This window comes from Hyaena hyaena, unplaced genomic scaffold (genome assembly GCF_003009895.1).
Source record: "Hyaena hyaena isolate Hyena2069 unplaced genomic scaffold, ASM300989v1 scaffold_29, whole genome shotgun sequence".
Taxonomy (NCBI): domain Eukaryota; kingdom Metazoa; phylum Chordata; class Mammalia; order Carnivora; family Hyaenidae; genus Hyaena; species Hyaena hyaena.
Window position 1 is genome coordinate 4142944 of NW_024080661.1, and position 16256 is coordinate 4159199.

The 16256-nt window shown below is 59.6% G+C and overlaps 1 protein-coding gene and 2 long non-coding RNA genes across 5 annotated transcripts; 1 reads left to right on the forward strand and 2 right to left on the reverse strand.

The window, feature by feature from the left end:
• Nucleotides 1-2120: 2120 nt before the first annotated feature.
• On the forward strand, nt 2121-11220 carry SGCA (sarcoglycan alpha). Of its 3 annotated transcripts, none has more exons than XM_039227916.1 (10): nt 2121-2170; nt 3029-3136; nt 3240-3394; nt 3556-3628; nt 3982-4180; nt 4577-4739; nt 5567-5775; nt 5967-5993; nt 10567-10759; nt 11034-11220. In XM_039227916.1, the coding sequence occupies exons 1-9, from the start codon at nt 2134-2136 to the stop codon at nt 10745-10747; spliced, it is 1152 nt and encodes a 383-aa protein (XP_039083847.1). In that variant the 5' UTR covers nt 2121-2133; the 3' UTR covers nt 10748-10759; nt 11034-11220. The 3 variants fall into 3 exon arrangements, with proteins under 3 accessions (XP_039083847.1, XP_039083848.1, XP_039083849.1); XM_039227917.1 differs by having other exon boundaries at nt 11067-11220; XM_039227918.1 differs by having other exon boundaries at nt 11072-11220.
• LOC120229122 lies at nt 10665-12662 on the reverse strand. Its single transcript, XR_005527670.1, has 3 exons — nt 12276-12662; nt 11218-11664; nt 10665-11129 (listed from the first exon to the last, which is right to left on the reverse strand). It is a non-coding gene; the product is annotated as an uncharacterized LOC120229122 (long non-coding RNA).
• Nucleotides 12663-12772: 110 nt separating this feature from the next.
• On the reverse strand, nt 12773-15886 carry LOC120229123. Its single transcript, XR_005527671.1, has 3 exons — nt 15611-15886; nt 14941-15045; nt 12773-13302 (listed from the first exon to the last, which is right to left on the reverse strand). It is a non-coding gene; the product is annotated as an uncharacterized LOC120229123 (long non-coding RNA).
• Between the last annotated feature and the right edge of the window lie 370 nt (nt 15887-16256).

Genomic DNA, 16256 nt, shown 5'->3' on the forward strand with positions numbered 1-16256 from the left:
TGGCACAGTCCCTGGCTCCCCTGGTTTGGAGGAGGGGGGAGAAGGATCTGTAAGGAAGCTGGCCTCTGAGGGCCCGGCGGCACTGGGTTCGGGCACTTCTACCTCAAAACAGCTGAGGGTGTGCATGAATGGCTCCAAATATAGCAGACGAGTCACATGGAGCCACGGAGGGGCTGAGGCCTGGGCTGCTGGCCAGTCTCTGCCACCTCTGCCTGCTCCCCCAGAGCCCTGTGACTCTCGCTCTGTCTCCAGAACCTTCCTCCCTCATGCCCCCCATCTCTGAGAAGGCAGAGTGGTGCCAAGGTAATTCCGGGACAGTGCCTGCCTGGCCCGAGAGCCTGAGTGGACGCTGACTCTGGAATTTGGTGGCTCTCCAGGGAGGGGTGGGATGGTCAGGTGGGGAGGGAGCAAAATGATGAGCACTAAGTATCCTGCGCTCACTGGTCATTCCCGTGGGCAGGCCAACACCCCGCCCCCCATCCCCACGGGAACTGGTCCAGGCGTCCTTGCTTGGGGTGTTAGGTATGGCGGTGAGATGACAGTGCCCTTCATCTAAGGGCGCAGGAGGGACGCTCACCCCCACACCGAGAATGTTGGAGCCCTGGCACCTGTGGTTCTCTGCCTCCTCCTCAGGGCATCTAGGGAGAGTCCCCGTCTGCCTGCTCCAGGAAGCCCCCAAAGAGAAGGGCATCTGCCCCCTTCACACCTGGACCGAGATCCTTGGGCAGAGGCTAGAAGGAAGGGGAGGGGCACCCCACCAGCAAGCACATCAGCCGGGTCCAGTGGACCACACTGGACTAAGCGGTTCACGCGCCTCCAGCTGGTCTATTGACCTTGGGGAAGCCGTGCAGCCCTCCTGCCTCACTTGTCTCATCTGGAAATGGGGATGAAAGTAACCCTGGCCTCACGGAACCGCTAGGGGAATGGAATGACTTACTGTCCGGAAATCTGTGTAAAGCCCAGAGCGGAGTAGCAGGCAGGGGTTACCTGTCATTACCCGAGGAGGGTGAGGGGGGTGGGTGGGGAGGGGACGTGCAAGCTCCATGGGAGGCAGGGTTCTGCCCATCTCGGCTTCCTTCGTGCCTGGCACACAGCAGGTGCTCTGTAAGTAGGCACCGAGTTCCTGATGCTGAGGCTTCGGGAAGTAAGCACTATTCTGGCCAGGCTGTAGCGGTGGGAACAGAGCCTAGAGAGGGCTATTGAGTTTTTCAAGGCCACCGTCTCTGGCTGAGCGGCGGTCAAGGTGGGATTTGCTCCAGGCCTGCAGGCATCCACGCCTGCGCTACCTCTTCCACTCCCTGTCCCTGTCCGGGGCTCTCTGTCTTCCCAGACCTGGGGTACACGCTGAGGGTCCTTGGTCTGGGGATAAGGGCTGGGTGAACGGGCCCCCAGCTATTAAGCGTACCATTAAGGAGGCTGTCACCTAGTCCCCTACACCTGCCTGTGCCAGGTCCAGGGATAAGAAGATAATAAGACTCTAGCCCACCCCTCGAGGATTGCACAGGGGCCGAGGGGACACCCAGCTCAGCCTAGCGGAAGGAGGGACTTCAGGGTGAGTCCTTTGCTGGTGAGTCGGTTTTGCCTCCTGGATGAGGGCAGAAAGGGAGCTCCAAGCTTGTGCAAAGCACTTAGGAGGCTTATGAGAGCATGTTGGTCTGGGGGTGGGGGTTAGGGATGGGGGATTGGGGGGGTGGAGTGAGGCTGCGCAGAAGCCTGGGGTCGTGTGTGTGTCATTGGTGGTGGGGAGAGAGGAGAGGATTCTGGACACGATGGCCAGGTACAGGCAGGGTCTGAAAGCCACTGATAGCCGGAGACTCGGGGCAAGGGGAGCCCTTAGTGTTTTCAGGGGGGACTGAGGTATTCAGGTTGGTGGCTTAGAAAACACTCTCTGGCCCCCAGGGTGGGGGGGATCATCGGAGGACCTTGTCATGGGAAGAATGTCCACCCCAGATTCAGCGCCTGCTCTGGGTGGGGTTGGGGAGGGACCCACTGGCAGAAGCTGGGGCCAGCTGCTCTGGGACACCTCCCCCGTGGTTCCTCCTCTCTCCTTCCCTCCCTTCCCTCCCTCCTCCCTCTCTCCTCCCCCCTGCTCCTGTCTCTGTCACTCACAGGAACGGGCAGGCCAGGGCAGCCATGGCAGCAGCACTAATCTGGATTCTTCTCCTTGTGGGCAAGTTGGGGCCTTCTGGGAGGAGGCCCAGGATGAAGGGACAGGATTTAGGGGTGAAGAGGTGGAAGTACAGAGGTCCCCTGGGGGAGGAGTCTGGGGTCAGGAGCCAGAAGGACTTTGGGGTGTTAATGCTGTGTCTGGTGGAAGGTCCAGGGAAATGGGGCTGGGGACAGGGCTCCGGGAAGTGGGGGGCTGGGAGCTCTGAAGGGTGGGGCACCCTTGGCCCAGGTGGGCCTGACGGCACAAGCCCAAGCCCGGGGCGTTGTCAGCCCTTTAATGGGCCGGCTGGTCTGCCTTCTTTCTAGGCCCAGGCTAAATTTGGCCGTGGGTGTGGGGGCCCAGTGAGGGTGTGGGGACCCGCTGGGGCAGATACTCTCCCTGGGGCACAGGATCTCATTTGCTCAGCTTTTCCTGGCCTCTGTGGGTCCCCCTTCCCCCTGTGTATTAGGGGAAAGGAGAGAGAGTTCCAGAATGGCTACCCACCTCCTCCAAAAGTTCCTTCCCTCTGCCCCTCCCCTCCAGCCTGCCAGACGCTCAGCATTCTTAAGGGTTCTCTTCCAAGTGCCTTTAACACACATCCCCCCCCACCCCCACTCACACCCCTCAGTCAGATAGCAGCCCTCGCTGACTGTGACTCCTCAAAGGAAGCCTAAAATGAGTGGGGGAGGGGGGCTCCCATGGACCCAAACCAACAAAGCTCTAGGACTTGGCACAGCCAGGGCTGCACTCTGTCCTTTCCTGGGAGGCACCCACCCCCCTTCTCCAGTCTCATAGGGGCACCAGCAGCTTATCCCCTGCCTTAGAGGAAGGCTGACATGTGTGTTTGGGGTTGTGGGGTCCCCACGGGTTTCTTGGCAGGGCTGGGGGACACAGACACCCAGCAGACCACCCTTCAGCCTCTGGTGGGCCGCGTCTTTGTACACACCTTGAACCAGGAAGCCTTCCCGAGTCTGCCTGAGCACTTCGGTGAGAGGGGCCCCAAGGGCGGCGGGTGGGCTGCTGGTGACTGGCCAGGGGCTTGGTCTCCTGAAGGCTCCTGTCGTTTCTCCAATCTCCTCCCTTCCGCCAGATGTCCCGCCCACCGTCCCTATCACCTACCACGCCCACCTCCAGGGACACCCAGACCTGCCTCGGTGGCTCCGCTACACCCAGCGCAGCCCCCACCACCCTGGCTTCCTCTACGGCACCCCCACCCCAGAAGATCGTGGGCGCCAGGTCATCGAGGTACCAGCAGGGACCCCAGTGGCTGGGTCCCACGTGGGCATGCGTTCATGTTCGTTTACACAATTTAGATGCCTCTTATTGGAGGGCGGCTCTGGCCGCTCCACGCGTCTTCTCCCCTAACCCCATCCCTCGGCCCTCTTCCCCCTCCCCTCCCCTGCCAGGTCGTAGCCTACAATCGGGACACCTTTGACACCACCCGGCAGAGGCTGGTGCTGTTGATTGGGGACCCAGAAGGTAACACCAGACATCCCCCTGCCGCCCCCCACTCGCCACACCCCTCTGGGGGGATTTCCCTGGGGAGGAGGGAGGGGGTGTGAAGGGGACACTTGGGGCAGTAGTGGGAGGCGGGCGCTGGAGTTAGATAATTGGCTGCTCTGCTGACAGTGTGTGGGGCCTCGGGCAAGTTGTTGAGGCCACGGGAAGGGAAGGGCAGGGAAGGGCGTTTGGGGCCTGTGATGCGTGGGATTTTAGAGAGGAAGGGAGAAGTCCGGGGACCTGGGAGGAGCTTGAGCCGGGTGGGGGAGGGTAAGGGGGAGGAGGCTTGGGAAGAATCCGTGCAGAACTGGGCGCCCACCTGGCATTTCCAGGACCCCTGCTGCCTTACCAGGCGGAGTTCCTAGTCCGCAGCCACGATGTGGAGGAGGTGCTGCCCTCGACGCCCGCCAGTCGCTTCCTCACAGCCTTGAGAGGGCTCTGGGAGTCAGGGGAGCTCCAGCTTCTCAACATCACTTCTGCCTTGGACCGTGGGGGTCGCGTCCCCCTTCCCATCGAGGGTCGCAAGGAAGGGTAAGGGTGCAATCCAGGAGGGCCTCCTGGAGGAGGCGGCAGCTGCGTCTTCCAGGTGGTGGGCGTGGAGCACCTTCGTGCACCCTCACCACACCCACGTGTACCGCCTAGTATCATATCACTGTCCACTTCCTTCTAGCCACCCCTTCTTCATCTTCTTGCCTTCCCCGGGCCCAAACCTTAGTGACCCCAAACTCTGCACTCCCTGGTACCCCATGAGGACGTGAAAGATCCAGCTGTCAAAAGACATTCCTGGCAGTGTAAGGCCCCCTAGAAGGCCGTGGTGCTATGTCCTCTCACCGTAACCTAGGTCTCAAGGTGGCCCTGCCAACCCCCGGATCTCCAGTGCCCAGTGACACCCCCAATTGGTTAACCGTGGCTTCTGTCTGGGCCCAGGGTTTACATCAAGGTGGGCTCTGCCTCACCCTTCTCCACCTGCCTGAAGATGGTGGCATCTCCCGACAGTCACGCTCGCTGTGCCCAGGGCCAGCCTCCGCTTCTGTCCTGCTACGACACCTTGGCACCTCACTTTCGCGTAGACTGGTGCAATGTGTCCCTGGTGAGGAGGGACCCTGGCTCTGGGGATGGGGATGGGGCATGCCCCCCAGGACAGTCTCCCCGCTACCCCTCCTCTCACCCCATCTCTCTGTTCCCGTTTCTGAGTATACACTCCGCCCCCCGCCCCGCCCCTGTCCCCGCCCCCTCCATGCTCGAATGCGCGCGCTCTGAAGTTCCACCTCGTCCCACAAGAGGGCGACAGAGTCCATAATCCAGGAGAGGGATCTCCCGCCTCCAGTAGTCCCAACGTTAGGGACAACGTTCACGTTCACGTTCACTCCGGTAGGGGCAGTTCTAGAACCCTTTCTCCACCAGGAGACTCTTGAGGACAGCTCTGTCTGCTTCCTTCTAACATGTCACCTGGCAAATCTGCCTGTGATCGTTTCCAGATAGTTTCCACCTCCAAGTTAGAAACCAGAGATGCTCGCTACTGCTCTTTGGGCTATCGACCAGAATTATCTAGGGTTCCTGGAGACCCTGACTCCCCAGGCTGGAACCCCTGGAACACTCTGTCCCTGTGAATGGACCAACAGTGCAGCCAAAGACTGATAATCAACAGCTCTGAGCACTTGCTGTGTGCTAGACAGTATCGAATCCACACGGTTGACCCTCACCACCGCCCCAGAGATAGGACCCTAGAGGTGTGCTCGAACCACAGCGTGCACCTGCCTCTCCCAGATTTTCCCTCTTGGTTCTTATCCCTGGGCTTGCCCTGCTAGGTCACCCAAACTGGGGGAGGCAAGCAGGAGGAAGTCCTGTCATTGCATGGGGCACCCCTGCCTGTCCCCCTGGGGTCTTTGTGTCTAGCCAACTGGGCTCTCTGAGCAGGTGGATAAGTCAGTCCCGGAGCCTGCAGACGAGGTGCCCACCCCCGGCGATGGGATCCTGGAGCATGACCCGTTCTTCTGCCCACCCACTGAGGCCACGGCCCGAGACTTCCTCACTGATGCGCTGGTCACCCTCCTGGTGCCACTGCTGGTGGCTCTGCTGCTCACGGTGCTGCTGGCCTACATCATGTGCTGCCGGCGGGAGGGACGGTGAGTGTGGGAGACAGAGGCCAGGGAGGGCACTGGGGCTGCCACCCCATGTCCTTGTGGCTTGCCTGGGGACACAGACCCCTTGGAGAGTGGGGTCCTCCGCCAGGAAAGGCATGGGGGACCTCTTGCTTGGCCTGGAATCAGGAGGGGCTTGAGGATAATAGCTAATCCCCTCCCTTGCTTGTCCACAGGCTGAAGAGAGACCTGGCCACTTCTGAGTGAGTAGGGGAAAGCTGGGGGCTGGGTGGGAGCCCCCCCAGACTGTTAGGCTGGACCCTCCAACCTCTGTGAGCAGCTCAGACAAGCCAGACTGCTCTGGGATGAGGGGGTCCGCCCTGGCCCCTGAGCTCCAACGCTGGGCTGGCTGGTTGGTGGGTTTGACTTATCCTGGCCCGGCCTTCTCATTTTCTGGTCTCCATGGAAGACTTTAACCTGGGATGCGAGAAGGGAGGGGACCCAGCCAGGTCTGGGGGCTTGTCGCCACCCTGGGAGAAAGGGTTTGAGAAGCCACTTAAGAGGCTGCACACACACACACACACACACACACACACACACACTCACACTCACACTGTATGGTTCTGGGCTGGGTTCGCCACACAATTACCATGGTACTCTCTGGGCCCTGGTTTCTCCACCTGCCACTTGACGTTGTCCTTGAACTAGCTAATGTCTGTGGATGCTTTCAGTTCCCCCAGCCCTTCCCAAACCCATCTCACCCTTATTTTGCCCATGTTCCCACTCCCCACAGCCTTACCCATCCCCCGTTCCCAGCCTTCTTTCCCTTCGCAGCCCCGAGCCCCAAAGATTCCAGGAGGCAGATGTGAAGTAAGTTAGGCTCCTTTTATTCCCACGGCACTGAGCCTTTGGCAGGCCGGGCACCCCTGCCTGCTCGCCTGGCCTGCCTCGTTAATTGCGTTGGCCTCTGGCCACCCTGCGAATCCCCTTGTTTAGCTGCTTGTATCCCTTCTGGGAGCCTGCTAGCAACCTGCGCTGCCCAGGCCGGCGCTGTCCAGGCCGGCACTGCCCTGACTGGCGCTGTGCAGGCCGGCGCAGGCCAGGTCGGCGCTGTCCAGGCCGGCGCCGCCCAGACTGGCGCTGCCCAGACCGGCCCCGGCTCTGGGACCTGAACTTGACCTTGGAGGCATCCTTATTGCCAATGCGGAAGGAGCCCAAGGCCCCCTTGCCGGTCACCTGCTTGAGCATGCCCTTGTCCACCAGCCCCTTGAGCACTCGCTTTAAGCGCCAGCCGCTTCGGGTCATGTTGTAGCCGGTGGTGGCGATGGCCTTCTTCAGGGTGGCCAGACTCACGCGGCCGTGCGCCCCCTTGTCCGCCACAACGCCCAGGATCACCTTGGACATGTTAGGCTTCCGGTGGACATTGGGGCTGGCCCGGCGCCCAGTCTCCCTCTGGCCAGGGGCTCTGGATGGGCTGGCCTGCCTGTCCACACCCTGCCCAGGGTTCGAGGCCAAGGGTGCAGATGGGGGAGGCAGCGAAGTGTCTTTCTGTATCTCTCCCTGGGGCGGGTGAAGGGAGCTAGACGCAAGGACCTCCAGGGTGGCGGCTGGAAGTCTCCCCTGGGTTCCTCCTCGGTGGGTGAGGGGAGTCTCCGCTCCTGGGGGCTCCAGCCCAAGCCTTTCCCTGGGTGGCCAGAAGGAGGGACCAAGGATTATCACCCCCGGCTGGCCTCACGGACTTGTGACTCAGGTACAGGCGGTAGCAAGGTTACCTCTGTGGTGACCTCAGGGGGACATTGTGAGGCCACCAGAATCCTGGGAGGGTCACAATGGCCCCACTGTTCCCTCCTGGGAGGCAAAGAGGGAGCTGCCAGAGAGTGTGGGCATCCAACAGCCAGGTGCCCTGGGAAGAAAGGGCTGAGGTGATGTGAGCGGATGGGTGGCTCCCACATGGTGGGGCCGTGCACTGTATGCGTGTTTCTAAACGAATGCCCCCCCGCCCCGTTCCAAACCCACCATTTTGACCCCACCATCTCAACCCATTGGGCTGAGGAGTACAAACATTTTTAGAATCAGAATCACACCAACATTTGTGAATTTTTTAAAGTTTATTTATTTTGAGAGGAGGGGAGGGGCCGAGAGAGAGGGAGAGAGAATCCCAAGCAGTCTCTGTGCTGTCAGCAGGGCTTGAACTCACAAACCATGAGATCATGGCCCAAGTTGAAATCAAGAGTCAGACGCTTAACCGACTGAGCCACCAGGCGCCCCATCAACACTGGTGGATTTTTATGGGGAAAATATTTTCCCGAGTGAACAGAAATGTAATTCCTCAATTCACCTAGGTGGATTTGATTCCTTGATCGTCTTTGATCACAAAGCAATGGAAAGACTCTTTTGTCCTCCCTTATTCTCATTTTTATTTGATAGAATTTCTTCCCATAGAGATGGGGGATTTTCCATGTAAGTTTTTCAAGGAAGATTTCATTCCTCAATTTTTTGGGGCTGGTGCCAAATTTGACCAATTACATCTTCTGCCATCACAGAAATTCTCTTTCCGACCAGTTATTTTTACCAACGGCCAGCTTTCCTGGGTCCGTGTATCAGGAAAACCTTCATCAGTCTGGAATCAATAACCAGGTGTAACTACACGCCTTATCAGACCTTGTTGGCTTGGATTTTGTGTTGATCCATTTCTACAAATTCAACTGGTAGTTGTGCTCATTCAGTGTCTCCCATTTTTTCAAACGCACCCACAAATTGTGGGTTCTGCTGTCTGTATCAGATTTTGCTGGCCCCAAAGTCCTCAAGCCTGAGCCTCTCATGTGGTCTGTGTGTCCCGGAGACAGGGCTTGAGCGTTGTGTGTTGGTGGTGGAGTGTGTGTGCGTGTGTGTGCGTGTGCATGTGCGTAGGACTCCCTGCCCCTTCGCCCGTCTGTCCAGGTGCTGATGTGGAAGGGCTGTGGGGGAAGGCAGCGCGGGTCTGGCTTCCGTTCCTGCTCTGGAAAAACATTCCCCGGAACATTTTCCACCTGTGTGTGTTGCCAAAGTAATGAGACCCAGATGTGGGGCTGGGGGCGGGGAGGGGACCCGTTAACCAAGGCTCTTTCCCTATCCAGGGCAGTACCTGCCCAGCTGCCTCCAGCCCGAAGCAGCCACACGCTTCTAGCTTCCTTTCCCCCCTCAGCCTCCCCTTTGCCTGGGAATGGAAAATTGTGTTTTGGACGGCTCTGCTTGCCAAATTCCAGACTCAAGAGCTCATCTCGATCCGCCCCTGGCCTGCTAGGGTGGCTCCACCTCCTCCCGCCAACCAGACAGGACTCGGTCCTACTCCCTCGCCCCCAAGGAGGAGTGTGGCCCATTCAGCATAAAGCTCGAGAGCCTGCCCTGTAGGCTATTCTCTCAGGTTCTAGTGGGTGTTGGTGTCCGTTAGCTGAGGCTTGGACAGGGGTGGGCATCACTGCCTCTCCCCCATTTGATCTGTCACCCAGAGGTAAGTAGGGTAGCTTCTGCCCTGTCTAGGGCCCCCACCCCTTTATTGTTTGTGATGAAAGGTTCTTGCTGTTTCACCTGGTGACCAGTCGACCAGTCACCTGGGAAAAGACCTCCAGGCTGGACTCACAAATGCGGGTGGGTTCGTGGAAAGGGGCTAGGAAACGTCCCTTTACGGGGTGGGGGTGGGGGGCTGAGGACAATAGTGTGCCCTACTGTAATAACACGGCGCTGATGATGAAGATAACAATGGCAGGCTCTCCGTAATATTAGCTACCACTTGGGTGATGCTGACCAGGAGGTATCTGTTTTCCCTGTATTGACTCATTTAATTAGTTCAGCAACTGCATTACAATCGAGGCCATCGTGGCACAGAGGAGTTAAGTGAGTGGCGTAAGGTCACACGGCCACTAAGTAGTAGAAGTCACACCCAAGCCCAAAGCCGGTCTTCGTGCCTGGTTACATGGTGCTACCCTCCTTCTCAGAATGAACTGAAGCTTGCCCCAGACAGCAGAAAGTTCCTGAGACCGCCAAGTGGGAATAAGGCTGAGCCTTCTGACAAGAAACTGGGGCTAGAGTTCAGAGAGAACTTCCCGATGGCTGCGGGGATTTCAGGCCCACTGAGCTCGGAGCCTGGTGCAGGCCTCAAGGAGCCTGCCGGTTGGGAGGGGTCAAGGTACAAAGGCAGGGGAGGCTATATGGGAGGAGCCAGAAGAATGTCAAGGCCAGGCAGGAGACAGCTGGAGCAAAAGGGGGAGGGGGAAGAGATGGAGGGGGTGGGTTCGCCAGACTAAGACAGGGATGAGGCGGGGAGCACTGGATGGTCAGTGGTAGGAGAGACTATTTGGGGAGGGAGCTGAGTGCTAGAAGGGTCCTACAGGGTCCTCAGAACATAAAGCCCAGCAAACACCATCCTCTGGGAATACACATCCACTGTGGGTATCTCTTCCTGTCTTAGCATCTCAGAAGCGCTTACCACACTCCAGGCGCTTTTCTAAATGCTTTTCTCCTCTAATTCCTACTCCAGCGCTAGGAGGTAGTTCTATCAGTATCCCCATTTTACAGTTGAGGAAACTGAGGCACAGGGTGGTGAAGCAACTTGCCAGGGCCACACAGCTTTGAACCCAGGCTGTCTATACCCACGACCTATGCCTCCATTACTGGACACCGAGCTGTCACCAAAGACCTTCCCGTTTGTCCCCTCTCCTCACCCATTGTGTGTGTGAGTTTCCCCCTACACCCCGGGGTGGGGGGGGAGACGGCAGGGTGGCTCAGAGGCAGTGGCACGCTGCACCCCAGAAGGGCTGAGTCCCAGAGCCGACGATTCTTCTGGCCCTGCGCCCCCAGCATCCAGATGGTCCACCACTGCACAATCCGCGGGAACACGGAGGAGCTCCGGCAGATGGCCTCCAGCCGAGAGGTGCCCCGGCCGCTTTCCACGCTGCCCATGTTCAACGTGCGCACGGGCGAGCGGCTGCCGCCCCAGGTGGACAGCGCCCAGGTGCCCCTCATCCTGGACCAGCGCTGAGGGCACACCCAGGTGCGTCTGGCCGCGCAGTGCCGGCCTCATCTCTGGGAACAAGGCTTCCGTCTCAAGGCTGGGGCAGAGGGTGGGGAGGGCGAGGGCCAGGGGAGGGGCACACAGGCCTGCCCGCTCCTCTGGGCACCGGTGGTGGGGGTGCTCAGCAGGGCCGGGGCTATGCCCCCCAATGCCAAACCCTCGGGGTCAGAGGTCCGGGGTGGCAAGGAGGGCAGAGGACCAGGGCCTGAGCCTCACAGCCCCTCACCCCTTCCCTCTGCGGTTCCCGGTCCAGACCAGGCGTCATCCTTTCTCTCCCGATGCACAGAGCAGCTGGCCCACGGCCACATCCTTCCTCCTGATTCCGGCTCCTGGCCTCACAGCTCCCAGGCTTGGAATGAGCAGAGAGACGGCAGCGGGGAGGTGAGGGCGTCTTAGGTCACAACCTCCCTGAAATAAAGAGCTGCTGCGCTGCTCACCTATTGCTACCAGCACCTTCTTCTCAGCAGCCTCCCACCAGCAGTTGCTTCCTTGGTTTCCCTTTCTGCCTCCTGGGAGCCCGCGGAGTCAGCCGGGGGCTGCCAGCCTGCCCTTCGGACTCTTGGCATTTTGCTGTTTTCTCAACCTCTCTGGAAGGAAGAGGGAGGGACCTGCTCCCCGTGGCCCTGGTCTTAATCCTCACGTGAACCTGACAGTGATGCATCATTATCCCCATTTTATAGATGAGGAAACGGAGGCCCAGGGAGAGTAAGCAACTTACCCAAGCTCACAGAGCAGGCAAGTGGCACTTTGGATTAGAACCTGGTATGTCCACCTCCACCCTGCCTTCTGGAGGGCTGAAGGGTTCTGGAAGCAAAAGGCTCTTACCTGTCGAGATCCCCTAGGGGAAGAGCCCCTTTGTAACTCATGTTGCGAGGGAAACCAGCCTGTTCATGGAGAGAGGGGTTGGCACACAGGACCCTGAGCCCGGGCTCAATGATCCCCTTCCTAGTGGGCTTTTCCAGGGGCCAAGGTCCAGAGGATGCTGCACGACCTGGAACCCTTGAGCTGAGTTTCACCGGCTTGGCTCTGGAGAGCTCGGCTAGTTGGGAAGAGGCCCGAGCTCGTTTTTCCCAGGTGGCTGGCTACAACCACATCAGGCCACCAGGCCCCTGCCTACTGCCCCTGGCTCTAGATGGCGTCTCCAAGAAAATGCAAACAAGGGCAAGACATGGGCCACGGTGGCCTCTAAATCCCACTCAGCCTGGGATCTACCCACTGTCCTGGAGCTGATTCTCAACCAACCCGTGGGCCTCACTTGGGGTTTTCCCTTCCCCAGAGATGGGGGGGGGATAGTGGGAGTCGGTGGGGAGAGCTTGGGGGCCAATGGGGAGGGCAGCCCCCAGTCTAAACGGAGGTGCCTCCTGGGCCAGGGATCCCCAAGGACGGCTGGGTCTGTGAATACTGCGTCCACATGGTCCGAAATGTATAGGCAAGGGGGTGGTGAGGGTGCCCTTGGACCCCCCGCGCGCTTTCTCTCATTCCCCGGAATCCGCACCTTCAAGCGTGTCCTGAATCCGTCCACTTCCAGCGGCCTTGGCTCTGACCTTCCCGGTGCTCTGACCTTCCCGGTGTGGCAACAGGATCCGGCTCCTGGACCCCCCGCACAGCCTCCCCTGGCTCCCTGCCCCTCCTGCCTCTGTAATCTGGGCTCCAGCAGGAGAAAGATCAGATCTGGAATCTCGCCCCCTGCTTTGGACTTTCCGGCGCCGGCCGGTCACACTGAGAATAAGATCCACGCTCTTGACCGGCCGTGCTGGCCCGGCCCAGCCCTCTGACCTCATCCCCACTCTTCCCACGCCCACCGCAGCCACACTCCCTCACAGCTCGCTCCTGTTCAAGGCCTTGGCCTGGATCTCCCAGCGCCCCCGCCCCCATCCACGGAACTGCCCCCTCACCGCGCTTGTTTTGGTTTTTGCTCAAATGGCAGCACCTCAGAGAAACCCCTCCGTCCCCCCCTCCCCTGCCTCTAGGGCACCCAGCCCCCTCCCTGTGCTCTGAGAGCCTATGCTGTGTGTGTCTGGGTCCTTGTCCCAGGCCGGCTTCCCACCGCAGACATACGCGCCGGGAGGGCAGGATTCTGTGTGCCCACTGGGGACGGGGGCAGAGCTGCACACAGTAGGTGCTGGGGCGGGGGGCAGATGTTCCGAGGGAATGCTCAGGTCTGGGCGTGCTCAGAGCCCTTAGGGAAGTCACTCCTCCTCTCGGGGCAAAGCTGGTGAGCAAGGCCATTGCGCGTGTTTCTACAGTTATGTTTCGGTTCCCCTGCCTGCCGGGCATCCCACACCCGTTGGTTAGTCGATTAGTTAGTTAGCTGGTTAGTTAGCTGGTTAGTTATCCCCGCAAGCACCTGCGGAGGCAGGCAGAGGCGCAGTGCGGGCACCTGGGAGGTTCTCAGTAGATGTTTGTTGACTGAATGAATGCCTGTTGGGGTGGCCATCTCCCAACCACGAGGGTCCGCTGATAAGACAGTGCTTCTGCCTCCTCATGCGTCATTCCCCTGAGGCACCTCGTCTGGCAGAAACCTGAAGTCGCACAGCATCCGCTCAGGTGGGAGGCTCTGAGCTGCCAGCCTGGTTTCTGGGGTGCTCCTCCTCGGGCCCCGCCCCCTGGAGGAAGGGGCCATCCTCCCCTCCAGGTGCCCGTGCGCCCGCCCTCGCAGCCAGGCCAGCTCTGGCCTCCGTGCCCTTCCTGCGCACCCGCCAGCGACGGGGAGCTCCAGGCCAGCCCCTCGCTTCCCTGTGCTCCCCGGCTTTGCCTTGCGATCTTGGCTCCAAGGAGCACACGGGAACCTGGCTGCCGGCCTGGGAGGAAGTGGCCCAGACAAGTAGCTGGGAGGATGGCGTGACTGCAGAGGACACTGAACCGTGCCTGGGCACACGCGTGTGTGCGCGTGCACCCCCCCCCTCCAGCGGCACATGGGGAGGGCATGGACGTACTCAGCCCTCTCTTCTCACGGAGGGGCAAGATCCCAGCGGGGGTCATGCCTCACCCTCCAGAGCCAAGGGAAAGTAGCCCCAGTGTCCCCCCCCCACCCTGAGACCCTGCCTCACAGCCTGCTCCATGCTGGGCTCCGCCAGTCCCACGGCCAGCAGTGCCCCATGACGTACCTTCACCCTCAACAGAGCCCCACCTGGCTTGTCTCTAGATGTTTCTTCACCACCTCTCAATCCGTGAGGAGGAGCTCTGTCAGAGCGGGGGCCACAGTGTCCTGCCTACAGCCGGCCTCAGTCCCCACATGGCGTGTGTCTCCCTTACTCTTCACACACACACACACACACACACACACACACACACATGCAATTTGCAGGGTGTGTTGTTGGGATGTGGGGTCAGAGTGAGCAGGACTCGGATGTCGGCTCTGACGGTTAGTTTACTCATAAGACATTAATCATAAGCGCCTTGGGCTGTTGTAAGGATTTGTGAAAATGAGATGAGTGCCTGGCATCTGGGAGGCGCCCAGGGATGGGGAGACACCATTCCACACAAGCATTCGCATGATCACCCCCAAACCAGGGGCCTGTGGGGTCCCCTGACCCCCCAAGGCCCAGGTTACATGAGCTCAATCTAAATTCTGTGCCCCATGAAGGGTTCCCACTCTGCTTGCAAGTTTGGGGCAGAGGCTGCAATTCCCACGCTTCCTGGCACCGATCTGCTGCCCAATGAAATGATATTCGGGGGTACAGTGGGTTAAATCAAATACATTATTAAAATTAACTTCACCCATTTCTTTTGATGGTCTTCATATGGCAGCAAAAAAAAAAGAAAATTACAGATGTGGCTCCCTGTTGTGCTTTTACTGGGTGGCGCTGGTTTCTTGGCTCTTCCTTTATCTCCACTCCAGACTGACCCACACCCAGAACTCGGCCCCTTCCCTTGCTCCTTCTAGAACACCTTATACCAGACCTCTGTGCAGGCCTGAGTATTCCAGAGTCTTGAGGAGTTGGTCGGGGGTGGGGGAGGGTCTGCCCCACAGCAGTAAAGTCACCTAGAACTTGAACACGGGGCCTCCTTATTCTAAAATGCACTTTGGTCCCCATCCCACCCCATCCTCCCCTGCCTCCCCCTTTCTTGTGCAGAGAAAACCCCACTCTCGCCAGCATCTGCTCGCACCAGACTCCCCTCCCTCCAGACCATGCGCATGCTCTGAAAAGGCATCACACCTCCGGGCGTGTAAGGGTCTGCTCGCTCTGCCAGATAAGGGCCATCCTTCTTCCGGGGTCTTGCCTCCCGGTCCGCGGACATCTCTCAGCTCTACCTGGTGCCCGCTGGCAGCACAGCAGGAAGAGAACAGGGACACAGCTGTTCCCCAGCGCCGGGGCGCCACTGGCCCTGGGACTTTAGGACAATGGTCTCCCCCATACCCAGGCTTTCCTGGTTTCTGCCTGCTCCTCCCTGCTCAGCTGTCCCCATTCACCCACAGGCCCTCCTCTGCCCTCTGTCATGCCTATGCACACACACGTCCCCAAGGCTAGACCCTTACGTTCTCAGTTCAAATGGCGTCTCTTCCGTTGCCATGTGTGGGGAAGCGGTTCCCACATATACAGACCCCTCCCATCCACCCCCAACACACCCACACGTGCGTAGGGCCCCTTGGAGCACGGACCCATGTGTTCATGGGCGGGTGGGCATCAGAGAGAGACACATTCTCATCCATGCCGGGTTGGCTGGGTGGCACCCGCCTCACTCACTCACATAGCCTCCCACGCTCACGGCCCCCGTGCAGCCCCCTCCCCCACTCCCATTCTACACATGTGTCCCCTTGCCCAAGGCTCCCACGCTTCAGCTCAGCACCCCCCTCTCCCAGCCTCTTCCCTCCTCAAGCTCACTCACGTCCATCCAGGAAAGTAGGCACCTGGGCAGCTGAGGAGTAAAGAGCTGACCCCCCCCAAAGGAGGGGGAATCCGCCATATTTCGGTCATAAAAATATCCTGCCAGGAGATGGGCTCACACCACCAAAAGCACCCGGGATTCGGAGAGAGCAGCAACAGTAAAAAATCCACGCGAATTTTTCTAGAATTTTCCACCTGATGTTGACTGAGAAATCAGCCATCGGAATGTGGCCCATCTTGTCACAGGGAGGACAAACGTGAGTCCCGTGGAGCGGCCCTCGGGACAGCCGGTGCTGTGCCACGACACAGGGGGCAGCCCGGGTCTGGAAGCTCTTCGGAGGGGGCTGTGATGTCAGCAGAAAGGAGGGCTTGAGTTTGGGAATGTGGTACAATGGCCTCTTTGTCCCCCTTCCCTCCTGTCCTGGCCTCCTCACACCACGTGACGGGCACAGAGCTGCCCGGCACAACGCAGCCACACAAGACCTGCCACCACGGCCCTGCCAGTCGCTGTCCCCTCATGTGCCCGCAGACACACGCACCCAAGTCCCCATGTGTCGATTTGTGCACGCAAAGCAAGAGGCATGTTCACTCTATTCGTCCAGAGATGTCGTGGCCGCTGGCCACCTGCAGCTGTTAAAATTCGTTAC